The sequence below is a fragment of the Scylla paramamosain genome, chromosome 20 (genome assembly GCF_035594125.1).
Source record: "Scylla paramamosain isolate STU-SP2022 chromosome 20, ASM3559412v1, whole genome shotgun sequence".
Lineage (NCBI taxonomy): Eukaryota > Metazoa > Arthropoda > Malacostraca > Decapoda > Portunidae > Scylla > Scylla paramamosain.
The window spans coordinates 14,796,495-14,813,994 of NC_087170.1; the positions used below are offsets into that span (position 1 = coordinate 14,796,495).

The following is a 17,500-nucleotide window of genomic DNA, read 5'->3' on the forward strand; positions in this document are numbered from 1 at the left end:
TTACACATCTGTTTCCATAAAGTTGGATGTTCTATGCTGTCTCCACCAATTTCTGTCCCCTCCTATGTGTCAGCTTTATAAACTCTAAACAGGATCTCATATCTGTCCTTGTACATAGTAATCTCCTTCATTTAAATTTTTTTTTTACCTTGTCATCTTTCCTTCCTTCTTCAATCTCTGACACTCTATCACAATACTGTTACTCTACTTTTTCTTTCTTTTTAACCATTATATTTCCATTGCTAGTTGTTTCCCAAACTTGCAAACTGCAACCCTTTTCCACTATAATGTTACAGCAGAAAACTTTACTCTTTTCTGTTGACATTATTACTATGGCAAGAGTTAAGAAACATCTTCACTCTCTCACTCATAAACTCTGGAATTCTTGCCTGATTCTGTCTCTTCACTTTCCCATGACTTCAAGTATCTCAGGAAAGGAGCATCAACACATCCTCACAACTAAAACAGCCAACTTGACTCAGGCTCTTTTTATTCAACAGTGGTTAATAATTTTCTTCCTTTTTAGTTCTATGTTACCTCATTTCATGTCCACACAGATGACTGCAGTTCACTCCATCATCCCTTGAGAAAACACCAAACTTTTCATATACAATTACTCTTCACATTTATTCCATTTATACCACAAGCCTTCAATATACATAACTCATCTCTACAATCTGGATGCAGATGCTATGCTGATATTTCAAATTTGCAAAAATTGTCACAAACATACCACAATGAAATGCACTTTTTTATCCCACCTTCATTGTAGGTAAGGAAACACAGCTGGACCACACACTCACTGTCCAAGGAGGAAGACTCAGCCTGGTGGAAAAGTTCTGTCTTCTATCTAATGATCATATTTTCTTTTTCAAACTACTACCTATCACATCTCTCAATAAGGGCAGGAAAAACAGGAAGTAAGTCTTAATCATCAGGTTAACCAATATGTGCCGAATAGATGGAAAAGTTTATCCCATCTAGTGCATATTAACAAACCATCATCCTACTCCCACACTTATGTTTGTTGTTTTAACCCATTTTATTGGTTTTCAAAGCCTTTCCTTTCTACTTGATTTCTTGGTTCAGGAACTAATCACCAGGCAAGTCTGAGGTACAGACAAGAGTCTACACAGAGCTAATTCACGCTTTAAAAATCTTGTGCTGAACTGACATAAGTTTAAGTTCTAGGATTGCAATGGTTTCCCTCGATAAGAATATTAGTAACAAAACCACAAAATGAAAGACAATCACAACAAAGTGTTGGACAAAGATGAACTTAAACACTAAAACTGCCCTCAGGTGAAGTTCGTACTTACTACTCATAAGTTACATGTCAATTTTAACCTTACCACCTCTTCTTTTGTTACTTAAGAAGTTTAATGCAGCTGATAGTCATCTTTGGAGGACATAAATGCCTGATGATTACCTATCATGAGCAATGCCTGCTAACACCAAGATGCAAATCATACTAATTTAATAACACAAAACCTTCCCCCACACATTTCATGCCTTCAAGCTGCAGGAACACATGAAATACTCAATCTACAAAAATGCACACAATAAAGGGTTTGTTAGCACATGTTCCTCAATCTAACATCTACGCACCTCATCCAGAAACTACTACAGTACAGCCAGATGTAAAAATGACTAAATTACACTGGAAAAAAATAACAATAAAATAAAATGATGATCTGGGACACCATCAAAATCAGAGAAATCAAAGGATGACATTCTTGGATGGGGAAGAGGAAGAGTCATGCACAAAAAATGAGAACCAGTGAGGGTATATTGTTCAATGGAGGTGCAGTAAGTACATAATAAAACTTTCCTACACTGATACCAATAGTTAACTGCTAAAAATCCATATAAAACTGACATCTAATATTTCCTCTTACAACATGGTGCTGATATCATACACACACTATCTCTTGGTGCAAGATGGAGAATAAAAACAATTCTATCTTAATCAGATGAACCCAATGCACCTCCCTTGGTTCCTTGGTTCTCACACCCCAGATCTGGATCTACAAGATGCTGAACATGACAGTTTGACATGAATCCTTCAAGCCTAGAGAGCAACATAACCAAGGGTCAGCACTGCTTCGGGCCATTCACAGAGGCCTATCACACACTTCTCCACACAACATGCCACCAGTAAACATCAGGATACACATATTAAAAACTCATACATATACAGAAAGACAAGGGGCATACAAAAATATGAACAATGAATGCTGGAGCTTGAAAGGTTACCAGTAAAATAAGAGGAAAAGGTGGAAGACTCACCAGTGTTTCCACCAGTCGTTTGCATAATTGCTAAATACCAACCAATCATCAGCATTTGGTTAGGCGTGGAAGGGAATGCAAGGGGACAGGGTGGAGTGAAATGGAGTTAAATGATGGGGTATCTTAACCAGCAAACATTTATACTCATTTAACAATTATTCCAGTTCTCTTGAAGACAAATAAGAGCATTACTCTGAAAAAATGTCAATTTCAACATAACATATCAATATTTATGTAGGAAATTATACACTCTTAGTCAGAAAGTACAATGTGCACAAGCTGGTCTTTTTCATTTCCTTTCTCTTTACATAGAAGGGAGGCTGGCTAAGCATTACAAAAAGTATCAAAAATATTTAATTGCCACTCCCTGAAAGTTTGCACAGAAAGATTCCTGAAGCAGTTGGTCAATTTAGTTTTAGAAGTGTCTTGATACTCCTCTCTTCAAAATTTTCAACTTGTAAAGGTGGAAAAAAACATAATCAAGCAAAGAATTCCAGAGTGTACCAGTGAAAAGAATGAGATTACTGGTTAACTCTTGAATAATTAATGTAGACAGAAAAGGGATAAGAAGTAAAGACTTGTGCACTGAAATCATAAGATAGGGAGAAGCATGCAGTCAGCAGGTTCAAGGGAGTTGGAACCATGAAGACAGCAGCAGAAGATTGCAAGATGTGAAGCACTAGATGGAGTGTGAGACTGAAGACAAGTCAAGAAGGAGAGTTGAGAAGGTAAAAAGCTTCAGACTCCACCTTACTTAATAAAGTTGTCTCAGTGAAATCCCCCAGTATGTGAGAAGTGTACTTCACACAAGGACTGCTAAGCTCCTTCCACTGAGTTACCACTTGGCAGGGGTAAGAAACAGGCATGAATGACACAGAACACCTAGCTTCATGAAAATATTCAAGTAAAAGAGATGAGATATGAGATTTCCAGTTGAGATTCTTAATGAAGGACTGCCCAAGAATGTTCAATGTTCAAGAGAGGGACAGTTCAGTCTCTGGGGAGAAGAGAGTATATCTGTCTGGAAGGTCATTTCAAACAGACAAATGAGGGAAATGAGTTTTTGAGGCACTGAACAACACAAGGTTCAAAAAATATAAAATATATAGAAACTATAGAAAGATAGGAATTTAAGCATTTTGTGGCTTCTTTCCATAAAGTTATCAATTTTTGCAGAGTTTGTCATCTGGTAAATGATGCTGATAAATGCAGGATAGAGTCATTAGCAAGAGTTGAAAAGGCAAAGGGTTTGATGTGACCATCATTTACAAATAGAATGAGGGCAGGTGACAGGACAAAGCCTTGTGGAATATCACTGTTCAAATGCTTAGAGGAACAGTAATTGTGTACCTCTGCAGCAAAACAAGGACCAGAAAGGAAATCTATGAAAATGGATAAATGAAAATTGAAAAGTCTGGCATGGCAGTGTGAGTACTGAAGCACAGCTACTAAGAACAATAGAAGCTCTATTAGGAGCATAAGTCTGGAGGCAGAAGAGACCATAGGAAACATCCTTATAAAGTATTTTATTAAACTAGAACCTCAGAGAGAAAATTTAAAAGGAAAGAGGTTGGAACTGTGAATGAAGAGGCTAATGTTAAGATGAAGCCAGTATAAGTTATGGGGAAGGAGGCTGGAATTAAGAGGAAAGAGTTGATCAGAATTATGACCCACCCACTGATGGAATCCAGCTTATAAGTACAGAAGGCATAATAGTCAGAGGGTGGAAATGCAGGACTGACAATTCCATAAGCATCCAGTGTTGAATTTCCAGCAAAGGTCTGGTTGAAGAGAAGATCTGAGATTCTGAATATTGTAAAAGCTAATGCAAAGAAAGTTGGAGGAGTTATCAGGCCACCTCAAGGTGTCACTTTGTGGATGGTATGACATGTGGACATTTCTGGTTCCCTCCTCAGATGGGAACTATAAGGCTACATGAATGCCATATTCATATTTGGAATTTTTGAGTCTAGGGCAGTGTAGGTGTATGAAGTGCATATAGCATCATGTGAGTAGTAAGAGGATCTGTCATTTGAGGGCAGAAAGCAACTGCTCTCTTGTGTTTGTGAGACATAACAAGAAACAGTCAGGGAGGACATGGGAAGGATCAACAGCACGCTCATAGCATCCACTCGTCCCTCTTAGGTACCTACTTGGGAATGCTTGTACCGTAACAGATGTCTAGCTGCCTAATACTTAGTCTTACATTATAGAATCATATATTAACAAACAATTATCACATTAGCAAACAATTCTGATGCTGCAAACATTATTTTCAAGAAAATTATTGAACTCATATTTAATCACAATGTATTTCAAACATGGAAAATATGTAACTTTGACATCAAGATGTCAACATTACTAAGAGCTGGATATGTTAGGTTGGTGGAGTAATCTTGTGTGAGGCTGACCAGCCAGGTTCACCACTGGCATAATGATCTCATTACAATGAAAAATAACAATATATCTTCAGAAGTAGCAATTACATTATCAATGCCTCAAACAAAAGTTCACTACTTTACTATGTATGATGAAACTTATGGAATATTTTTATCCTAAAATGGCTTTCCAATGATTACTTATATGGATCAGTGGAGGCTATAGGTTAATGGCCCAGGTACTGGGAGAAACACTGGCTGAAAGACCAGAGGAAAGAACTGAGAAAAGAACAGAGAGTCAGAAACAAATGCTTTTATCACCACAACAGTGAAGCATTACAACTCCCACAGTGACCCAACAACAGGGATCAGGGACAGGAGGCCTACACAAAAGCTTTTCATCTGGCACTGAGTTACTCTAATTTGAGCTACAGCTTATAAGAAATAATGCTCCAGAAGAGATCATCAGTTTGAGGTGTGTTGAGTGCACGCGACGACCCTTGGACAAACACAACAGGGGCTACGGGAGTGGCTGCAGGACATGGCTCGTCATGCCCAGGGATGTCATGCAGTGAGTGTGCAATTATTTTTAGAGGACTTATTCCAACGTCTCCAAACAAGAAGAAAAGTAGCTCAAAACAATAAACTGGAAAGCATTCTCAAGACCTATGTTAGTTTTATGGTGGTTCTACTTAGATAATAAATCACATATTCACAAATTGGTAGCTGCACAAATAAGTTACTAGAGGTAACAAAATAAAATTATGTGTCCCTGTAAATATATACCAAATAAAACCAAGAAGAAAATCATCCCAAACACTAATAACTTGTCGACATGCAAACTGCTGCCACGTCGTGATCCTGATGATGGAGCATTACTTGACTCCAGGATGGAAAGTCAATTCCCGGGACATGACTATTGAAAAATGTGACACCAGTAAGTTCATCCTCTCTGTTCAGTTCCTTGCAGTAAAATGGCTATGCAAGAAAATATACTGAGACAGCATGTAGAGGTGAGGTGCTCCAAGGAACACTTTGAAAAAGATAAGTGGATTGGATCTAAAATGAGTGAAAATTTATGATCATAAGATGCATAATGTACGTCCCCAAAGCACAACGAAAGTCATCACAAGAAATTGAGATGGATATGAGAAAACATAACCTCAGGTGGCTCATGGCTCAAGGTGATAATGAAAAGACAGGGAAATATGTGACTAACTGAGTCTTGTGGTGCATGTGAAGAGGGAAAATCTACTGTGGAAAATTTTGACTGTGCCTGAAAAGCAAATCAAGCAACATGTGAATACAGTGAAAGGTGTCAAATGTGACCATGGCACCCCAGAGGGCAGCAGCACAAGAAGCAGTGGGCGACTCACCTCCTTGCCATCCTCGGCGTCTTTGTCATCGCTGAACTTGACCACCGAGACCCGGGACTCTTCGTTAGGGTCGTTGGGGTCCCAGCTGTCCTCGTCCTCGTGGGCCCACTCGTTAGCTGCAGAGCCGATGGCGGTCAGATTATCGGTGCTGAGGTCACCAGTGCGGTACAGCCTGCCCTCGCTACCACCCATACCACAGGCGTACTCTATAACAAGGGACGACCCACGCTGACTTCACCACAGACCACAAGACAGACCCAGACCTGCTTCGGTGGCAACATTCAGACCGACAAGAGCAAGAGTGCAGTGATGCACCTCAAGGCTCAGAAACACACCATATGTGATCCTCAGCAAGCAGTAGTGTGGCAGCAGCTAGGCAGGCTCATCCCTGCAGCCTGGCCATGCCCTGCCATCCTACCTTCACATAAACTTCTGATACCTGCTCAAGCAAAAAAGCAGGCAGGAAATATCTAAAACAAAATATCAGTGCTATACTAAAAAAATAAATTTTTGAAAAAAAGTAACAAAGCATTGCATACAAGAAGACAGTGTCACTGCATAAGATAATCTTGAAATTTTTTACATATAGTTTCTCAAGATAATTATATCTAAAAGATGGGTGACACAATTCCTCTTCCTTCTCTACTGCATTGCTCTGTGTATTGGTGCTTCTCTCATGGAAGTGTGAGTACAATGCATTAGAAAGTGGTTCATGCAAAGATCATGAAAATATATCAAAGAATTTTACTTTACATGATTCAATCAATAAATTCCCAACAACACCATGAAAATTGTTCTGAAAGTTCCAGGACTGGATTTACTCAACAACACCTTTTGCTGCTTGTGCTGTTCAATACTTTCATCTGCTGAAAACTTGCCCAATGAAATACATTTCAATATTCCCCTCCTTCCCTTACTTCAAACATGAACACTGATAGCATATGGGAATACTATAAATTAATTTTGCTGTGTTGTGAAAAATTAATTGGGATGTTGAGAATTGTAGTGAATAACAAGTTATCTTTGTTTATGTAATGCAAACAGCCATTATAAAAAAACATTCCAGGTTTTTTAATGCTCCTTTTCATGCATGATTAAGTGCAATCAATATATCCCATAACTGATAGGACTGATCTCTTAAAAAAACACAGTACCTAAGAAATGTATATAACAATTACAATCATCAACTCACTATTTTTTTTTTTTTTAAGGGAAACAAGTAATCTAATTTGACTTTATTCTATAGATCTAAATTCAAAAGAATCATAAAGAATTGGTTGGATAGAGTATCAGTATTTTTTCCAGGACTGAGTATGAAGAATATGATTCATAAAGTGCTGACTTGAAAGGAAAGCTCAACAAGACAAAGGAAGTATTTTCAGGTATTTGGAGGCCATGTATTGTACAGTCCTTATTTTGTTCATCACTGCCGTCAAAATCTTCCTTCCAATGTTGTGCTCATGTTAATTACATTCCATGCTGAAACTTTGTTGTTCCCAGCATATATGACCAATCAATGATGCACTGAAGGGTCTCTCTCTCTCTCTCTCTCTCTCTCTCTCTCTCTCTCTCTCTCTCTCTCTCTTTCACACACACACACACACACACACAAACACATATACACACACACACTAACACTGTCTGATTCAGCAAAGAATATTTTCCCTCACTGCACAGTAAAGGAACACAAGAAGCACACTGCCTGGGAGCTGTAATGCAATCAATGTCAGCATTTCAAAAACTTTCAGAACTGATATAAAATTTTCATGTTATTGTGCACTGTTGCATTTACTTATACTTAAACACTCTGAGGAAGGAATCATGTGGTAGACAAAGCATGTGCAACAAAACTAACTTGGTAGGCTGAGACAAATGATGAAGCATATTGAAACAACTGCATGATTTTTCTACCACACACCACAGCCACTTCTAAAATATGACTTGGCAACAATTGTATATGGAGAATGAGGCTTAGAAATGGAAGCTGTTTCTCACAAAACTTCACAGTAAGATGGGAGGGAGAGAAGCATAACATCACTTATAACAAGCTGAGGTGTGAAACATTACAGACCAATAAACAGGGAAGGAGAAAACTTACCCAGCTGCATTTATCATACTCAAGAAATCCTAAGATTATGTCTAGGTATTTCTTTTCTTTCCTTTCCATTAATTTTTCGTTCAAGCCTATCCCTTAGTGTTGGCTCCACTTCCATGCAAGCCACCAAACACTGCCAATCCTGCTTCTGCTTAATGTGTAAATTCTGAGAACAATTGTTCTGGCAAGTAAGGCATTTTGTTTTGCTCGCACCACAGGATTAGCAATACTGGTCAGGCCATTCAAAAGTGCTGCTACCTATATTATTTGGTTCAAGTTTGCTGACAGTTCTGTGGTGTCTCCCCTTGTGCTGGCAGGTGTTCCCACCACTGCCTTACAAGAGAGAGAGGGGAAGCAAGTTGGGCCTACTGAGGTGGTGCTATTATTGAAAGCAGACAAAACAAGGCCATGAGCAGTGCACAGGGGATAACACAAGGCAAACAGGCAAACTTTGATTTCAGCTGCACCACATTGATGTACAGAACTGCATCACTTTGCTCTGCTCCTGAGTATTCAAGAGCTCTATGACGATGCTGTCACCACAGTCTCTCTCTCTCTCTCTCTCTCTCTCTCTCTCTCTCTCTCTCTCTCTCTCTCTCTCTCTCTCTCTCTCTCTCCCTTCAAAGGACACAACCAGAAACTTCTACACCTTTTCTAAATGATCCAATGTAATAATTGCACGCACACACACACACACGCACACACACACACACACACACACACACACACACACACACACACACACATGCACGCACGCATGCATGTATGCACATATGCATGTATGCACACACGCATGCACACATGCATGCGTGCACACATGCATGCATGCACGTGCATGCACACACACACACACACACACACACACACACACACACACACACACACACACACACACACACACACACACACACACACACACACACATGCATTTACACACATGCAAATGCTAACAAATATCAACATATTTATATCTTGTTAAAACTAAATGTTACTCAACCCAAAGAAGTAATTAGTAAAGCCATTTAACATTTGACTTAATGAAAACAACTTTTCCTTTTCCTTAATTCAGTAATTAATTTAAAAATAAAACAAAACAAGACTCATTTTCTGAACTGCTGTGTTACCCATCCCCTTTCACACTTTGGAGAGTCACATGTGCTTGATAAAGACAAGAAAAGAGATTTGCTACACATCACAGCTGCTCTTAAGATGTTGCTTATTCTTTCAATATCTTAATTTTCTAAATAATTCTATGGAAAAAAACTTAGAGTTTGTTCCTTATTCCAACCTCTTGAACTGTTTAAAAAATGTCTGACAGAAATTTCAAGAATAAACAGCCTCCTGACAAACAAATGAACATCACCAGAGGAATGCATGATGGATAGTCCTATAAGGCTCTATGGAACATCCAGCACAGAGCAGACTGTAAGAGAGTAACCTTAACCACCGACCCATGCAGTCACCATCTACGTCTTCAGTACTAGAAGTGAAGAGCCTCAAGACTTCAGCCAAACAAATGAGTCAAGTACAAGGAAGATATAAATATATGGCTAAGAAACATATCAAGTCAAAGGCAGCCCTTTTAGTAAGATGAAGCATTGTTTAGCAATCCTTCTGGCACAGGCAAAAGAAATCACTAAGGTGTTGTGCTAGAAATAAGTGACCATCTCCCAGAGACAACAGCTTTTAGCAGTGACCCAATTGGTCATAAAAAGATAATAACTTTAGATTGTTCCTAAATTGTCCCACAGACACATTCACACCAGACTGATGGAGACAACACACAAACACAGCTGATGGCAGGCTGTACACAACACTGGCTGCAAAAACACATAAAATCAAGGCCCAAGCACTTCTATGTATTACCACTAATTCAAGGGAATTGTTTGTAATATATGAATAACATGCAATCTGGATCAATAAACATAAACCATATGTATGATCACTATGCAAAATTTAAATCACAATTACTTTATAATACATGAAGTGCTGGTTGCATTGTTCTCCATTAATAAAATACATACTATTAAATATTAAAGCCTTCAATAAAGATTAAAAAACTAAACACTAAGTGTCTGAAATTCTTAAAATCATCATTAAAAATAACTAAAAAATTCTAAGAATCTAATGTACTTTTTGGGGCAGAGGGTAAAAAGAAGGAAAGACCTCTTTCAAACAATGGTTTTTCAAGCTTGTCTACCAATGGAACTCTGATTACTTTTAAGCTTTACCAAGCCTGGGAGAGAGAGAGAGAGAGAGAGAGAGAGAGAGAGAGAGAGAGAGAGAGAGAGAGAGAGAGAGAGAGAGAGAGAGAGAGAGAGAGAGAGAGAGAGAGAGAGAGAGAGAGAGAGAGAGAGAGAGAGAGAGAGAGAGAGAGAGAGAGAGAGAGAGAATGAAGGTCTCGTGCTCGATAGTGCAAGGGCATGCAATAAAATCATGATAAATTTGAAATTTCTCAACAGATAAAAGAATATTAGTCCACTGGTAGAGGGATTAGCACATCTGACTCACACTCCTCAGGACCTGGGTTCGAGTCCCTGGCTGGCCAACACGACATGTGTACATGTTGTCAGTTGCAGCCAGTAGGAAAAGAAGGCTAGTAATCCTGCCCTCCTAAATATGAGTGTGGTCTTACAGAAATGGGAGGCAAACAAACTTGCCCTCCTGTGTGTGTGTGTGTGTGTGTGTGTGTGTGTGTGTGTGTGTGTGTGTGTGTGTGTGTGTGTGTGTGTGTGTGTGTGTGTGTGTGTGTGTGTGTGTACCCAATATAAGTCACCAGAAATGGTTTATACCAAGCAATGAGGGAGTAAGAGTGAAAACATTGAAAAATGAATCTGCCCTAAAATATTTCTCAAAGACTACACTCACTGATATTAACCAAAGTTGATATAAAGCTTGACACTTGGACTTGATATGATACTAGTGAACATATTTATTTACTATTTTCCCTGAAATCTACTGTTCAAAATATATCCAAACTTAGCTTTACTTTAATCAGACATCTGATATAACATGTAATAAAAAATAATAAATAAATAAATAAGGAGCAAAAAAATACAAAGACAAGATTCTGGGCCAGTGAGTGTGTAACCTTCGAAGATGGAATCTCAATATTTAGCATTAGAATAAATTAAACTGCACTACACTGAAAGTGCAAAACAAAAAACAGATTTTTTTGGAATGGCATTAAGGATAAATCTTTATTTTTTTACCATTGTTTTTGTCCTTGGCCACTATCCCTGATGAATAAATAAATAAATAAATAAATAAATAAATAAATAAATAAGTAAATAAATAATAATAATAAATAAAAAACATAAAAAGTGTCAGCTTCCTTTCCTCAATTAATTACAAATTTACATTCCCTATAAAACATCTCTACACCTATTTTTGCCATAAACAAAATGACACAGCTACACAAAGATCATTTTCTTTGAAGCTGATCCACAATATAGCAATCTTTCCAACCTGGAAAAAGGCCTTTGACATATTTATGGACAAATAGAAAAAAAAATCTGAAAATCAGGGAATAATTAGTAATGTGATGAACTGACAACTGACAGGTACTGAGAGACAATACCTATTTATAAGCAAGACAGAGTCTCTCACACACACACACACACACACACACACACACACACACACACACATTCAGGATTGTCTGTTGCTAGAAACATGGTCATGTGAAAATACTGCCATCCACTAACATGGTGATCACATCATCCCATCTCATGTAAAAAGTGAATCTCATCACTTGTAACTTCCTAACTCACAAGCATAAATTATGAAATTACACAAAAATCCTGACTCATAATTAAGGAACAATGTTAACCTAACCAGTAACAACCCACTCCTAAACACAGGCAGAGGAAGAATTCTTAAGATCAGAGCTGGGCACCACAAACACAAATTAACAGCTTTCACAGCCACAAATTTGTAAATTGTTTGGCATTTGTAGGGCTACAAATGTAAATAATTTTCTAATTTAACTATAAAGTATTCAAAACATTAAAACTGTATCCAAATTAAAATGCTATTAAAGAGCATAAAGTACAAATATCAAATATGAAACAGTTTAACTAGTAATAAATTGTGAAGAATCAACAATGAACAAAGCAGTGGTGGGCTGGAGCTCTGCTTGCTGTAATGTTGCTGCGGCTGCTCACTCCTGACCAAACGGCTTGGTACGAGATACAAGGGGCAGCAAGAAGGAAAATATGCCTATCCCAACTCTGCCACACAGAAAATTTGTGCTCAGATTTGCACTTGTGATCTTGCTTCAGGAACAATGATTCATTAATTTAAGATGACTGCCAAAAACAAAACTGGTAACTATACTTCCAGAACTGTGGAATCTACAGCTTGTGCAAGTGCCCAGCTCCATCAGGAATATGAAAATATCATAGGATGAAGTCAAACAAATCTCATGGCCAATGGAAATGAAGCTGCAGAAATACCTAAAGAAGCTACATGAAGAAAGGAACACTTATGTCAATCATGACCATGACAACTGATACCTCAGTATATGAATGTGTGTGTGTGTGTGTGTGTGTGTGTGTGTGTGTGTGTGTGTGTGTGTGTGTGTGTGTGTGTGTGTGTGTGTGTGTGTGTGTGTGTGAGGAGTACATCCAGCTGTGGTTGGTATAGCTTACCAAGACTGTCATGTTGGTACTCTTGCTGGGGCAACAGGAAACAGGTGAGCACTTCTTGGCCTGAAGCTTCGTCAACCTGGCAAGGAAACCTTCTCAATCCTCTACCAAACCACCATCACCTTCACACACCAAAGGATAAAGTCAGGAACACTAAACATTCAATAACAAATATAAAAGATACTTAAAAATTATAATATCTGTACGAAATTTTAACTATAACACTTATTTAAAAAGTTATTCCCACCTGAAGAAGCAGTTTCCCTTACTCTATCCAGCAACTGTTGTGTTTACTCCTGAAGAAGTCCACCAGTTATTTCCTTAAATAATAAAGCTGCTTTTCATCATGAACACTCACCCTCACACAAACCTGCTTTCTCTTTCTTACCTCAGTTTGGAAATTGAGCATTGGTTGAGCTTGATTCTCGCTAAGCCACACTGCCTTGAGGTTCAGCACTGTTATGGTCAGAGGCAGGTACTGCAGCCTAGAGATATCACAACACACTTAAATGAGTATCTGTCTTATATGTGCTACTCTACACATGTTCCATTCCCTTGTCTCATCTAAATACATTTATAAATATCCTAATTCAATCAAGCCTTTTCAATCACTATTTGTCACCTTACACATAATTCTATCACTCTCCACCTTCATTCCCTCCAGACACACCATGAATACCAGCTACACCTTTAACTATCTAACTCCTCACTTTGACACTCACATCACCCATTAATACTACAATAACATTCACTCCAAAACCCTGGAAAGACTCACCAACATCATTCCAAAAAGTTTCCCTCTCTTCCTCATCTGTATCATTACTAGACCCATTTGCACTCACAATGATTATAATAATGATAATGATGATGATGATGATGATAGTAATAATAATAATAATAATAATAATAATAATAATAATAATAATAATAATAATAATAATAATAATAATAAGTATCTATACACACACAGTGGCCCAGACAAGGCAACTTGGATGCTCAAACATATAATTCATTCATACTCAGATATAGCAAGATAGTAACAACACTAATCATACATTAAAGTTGATAAACTAGTGTCCTCTCTCTCTCTCTCTCTCTCTCTCTCTCTCTCTCTCTCTCTCTCTCTCTCTCTCTCTCTATGCCCCAATAACTTTTTTAGAGATTCAGCCATGGCAGAATTTTGAAGTACAGCCAGTCTTGGGCAGAAATGTGGCTTGATGTTAAGGCACACCGTCCAGAGGACCCTTATGTACCATCATATTAAGAGAGGCTGGGGAAGACTAAACAAGGATTCAAACACCTCGTCCTGGCCCACCTGTTACCAGAGACATCAAGGACATGGAGTTCTCGGCAGTTCCCAGTCTCAGGAGGAAGGTACTGGAGCTGGTTCTCACGCAAGGACAGCACTCCCAGGTTTTCAAGTTTTCCTGAAGGTAAACAAAACAATGCAGCTCTTACATGCTTATCAACAGTGATCTGTGACAACTATTTTCCAAAATATAAAAAATAAAATAAAAAATAAAATAAAATAAAATAAAATAAAATAAAATAAATAAATAAATAAATAAAAAAAGCACAATAAAATTTACAAGAACACTCCAAGTAACAAGGTATTGTTTGCAAATCAAATCATGTATTATCATAGCAACTAGAATTCAGGCCTGGCCACACATTCTATGGTTAGATGGAATGATTAATTGGTAATTTATTGACCGATATATTGATTGATACAAAAATATATCCATCATAACCTGTGAGTGTTGTGTAAGATGACCCAAAAGAATCCACCAAGGGAACAAGGGATCTCCTCCTCTCTATCATTACTCGTACTTGAAATGAGACCAGGCATGATATTCTGGTTTGGCTATCTCCCTTTTTAGTGGGATATCAGCCTAGTCTGTAGATGCAGATATTGATAAATATTTCAGTGTCACAATAAATCAAACCACTCTGATTAAGACAACAGCCTTGATAGTTTCTAAAATGTATAAAGTAGAAAAAGGAGATGCACACTCAGCTCATCAAGTGTTTGACTTAAGACATTCCTCAAGTTGAGATATTGATTTGTTGGCTTTCTTCTCACCTATTTGTGCTGGGAGTTCAGTCAACTTGTTACGGTCAACATTGAGGTTTGTGAGCTTCTTGAGGTTGCCAATGGTGTTGGGCAACTCCTTCAGCATGTTGTCTGTCAGGATGAGCTCCTGCAGGTTTTCACATCTGAAATTAAGGAAGTATTGGCAGCAAACTGTCTGGTTAACAGAAGAATACATAAATATTTAAACAATGTAAATGTTCAAGTACCCAGATCAGGGAGTTAAATGACTTATGGAAAATTCACACACACACACACACACACACACACACACACACACACACACACACACACACACACACACACACACACACACACACCTTTTCGCTGATGATGCAAAAATAATGAAAATAATAAAGAATGAAAATGACTGCAGGGAGTTACAAAAGGATATTAACAAGATACATGCATGGAGCAAAATATGGAAACTAGAATCTAATGCCAGAAAATGCCATGTGTTGGAAATAGAAAAAAGCAGAAAGAGACCTTCATGGAATTACAAAATGAGAAGAGAAATAATGACGAAAAGTAATGAAGAAAAAAATTTGGGCATAATGATCCAGAACATACTATCACCTGAAAGGCACAAAAACAGAATATTCGGCTCTACATACAGCTTGTTAACAAACATCAGAGTGGCATTTAACTATTTAGATAAAGAAATTAAAAAGAAAATTATAACAAGCATGATACGACCTATATTGGAATATGCAGAAGTAGTTTGGGCCCCACATAGAAAAAAGATATATGAAAACTGAAAAGAATACAAAGGAGAGTGACAAAGATAGTATCAGAATTGAGACTTAAGCTATAAAGAAAGACTTGAAGAGATGAGATTACCAACACTACAAGAGAGAAGAGAAAGGGCAGACCTCATAACAAATTAGTAAACAATATAGAAAGAATAGACAGAAATGACTTGGTACCACAGATGGAGGAGGAAGAGAGACAGATGAGGGGGCATGGGAAGAAAATAAAAGAGTGGATGTTCGAGTGACATCAAGAAATACAGCTTCCTGTATCAAACTACTGAAATCTGGAATGATTTGAAGGAAGAGGTGGTTGTGGCAAACAGTGTGCATGTTTAAAGAGAAATTGGATAAATATGGTTATGGAGACACAACAAAATGAGCTTTAGCTCATGCCCTGTACAATACAACTAGGTAAACACACACACACACACACATCTGTAGCTCCACTCACTTTCCAATGTTGGGATTGAGAACCATGAGTCTGTTCTGGTCCACCTTGAAAATTGTCAACTTGGTGAGAGCACCAATGCCATCTGGTAGGGTCTCAATGAGGTTCTGGGATAGGTGAAGGTCTGTGAGATTGGTGAGGCCGGACAAGCCCTCTGGCACGTCCTCAAGCCTGTTCTCACTGACATCGAGGCAGAGGAGATTCTTGAGCCGACCAGTCTCAGGGGGAAGATGGGATATCTGGTTGTGGTCCAGCCACAGCTCCTGCAAGGCTGGCAGGTCCCCAATGTGTGGAGGCTGCACAAAGGATACTCACTCAGTATACAATGCTTTCAACTCCAAGTATTTGAATCATGTGAATCTCTGGTTGTCCCACATGTGGTCAGCTGTACCCTGATGTCCTCCCATAAACATATCTATTCATCACGCCTCCACTCTACATATAATGAGACACTTCCACCCACCAAAACTATGTGACACTTAAATATGTATTTCTAGTTCTGCTTTTAATAGTTAAAACTTACATGGCAAAAGATTCCTGGGAAAAATTACAGATGCAAAAAAACCACTGAAGCTGACACTCCAACTTTAAGTTTGGACACACAAGCTTGGCCACCCATACACTCACTTGACAAACAGCAAACTGATAATTCAACTCACTAGTTCTTCAATGTCATTGTCTCCAATGTCAAGCCGCTCCAACTTGCTTAGCTGAGACACCGACTCTGGCAGCCCCTTCAGTAGGTTCTCCCGAAGCTCCAGGGACTGAAGATTGATTAAGCTGGAAATCAGGAACACTACTTTGTGAATTGTCACGACAAAGGATTCCTAATATAATTACATATCTAGTCTCAACTTTAAATGCTTTTCACACACACACACACACACACACACACACACACACACACACACACACACACACACACACACACACACACACACTCTTTCACCATCTATGACCAAAATCCATTGTGGTTGAATATGTTAATGGAAGAGAAAAAAAAAATGCTGTCACCAAGTACTTGAAGCATCCTTAGTGTATTGATCACTAGTGTGTGTGTGTGTGTGTGTGTGTGTGTGTGTGTGTGTGTGTGTGTGTGAGGTGCTGTGCCACTCACCAGCCAAAGTCATAGGGCAGGTTGGTGAGGGGACATATCATTGAGGCCCAGCACAGTCAGGTTCCGCAGCTGCGTGAAGCCTCCTGGTAATCTGAAAGAGATGATATGTGTAAAGCTCCCTGCCACACACAAGAGCACCTCAAGTTTTGCCTGCTGACTACAAACTGAGAACTAAGAAAAGAACCAAAAACATAAGGGCAGCTGCTACAAGCCATCAGGCCTACACATGGCAATCCCTGTATGAAAACATGCCTGCCTATTTCCTCCCATCATCCTCATCCATAAATTTATGTCTTCTTTTAAA

General features: G+C 38.5%; 1 protein-coding gene across 1 annotated transcript in view; it reads right to left on the bottom strand.

Annotated features, from left to right (window-relative positions):
- LOC135110113 (protein lap4-like) overlaps positions 1-17,500 on the bottom strand; it is a 98,337-nt gene that overhangs the window by 50,569 nt on the left and 30,268 nt on the right. Inside the window, 9 exon segments of the mRNA XM_064022068.1 lie at positions 6,044-6,249; positions 12,791-12,866; positions 13,176-13,272; positions 14,103-14,214; positions 14,871-15,004; positions 16,083-16,375; positions 16,739-16,859; positions 17,197-17,225; positions 17,227-17,287. Of these exon segments, the coding sequence (XP_063878138.1) occupies positions 6,044-6,249; positions 12,791-12,866; positions 13,176-13,272; positions 14,103-14,214; positions 14,871-15,004; positions 16,083-16,375; positions 16,739-16,859; positions 17,197-17,225; positions 17,227-17,287 (1,129 nt within the window).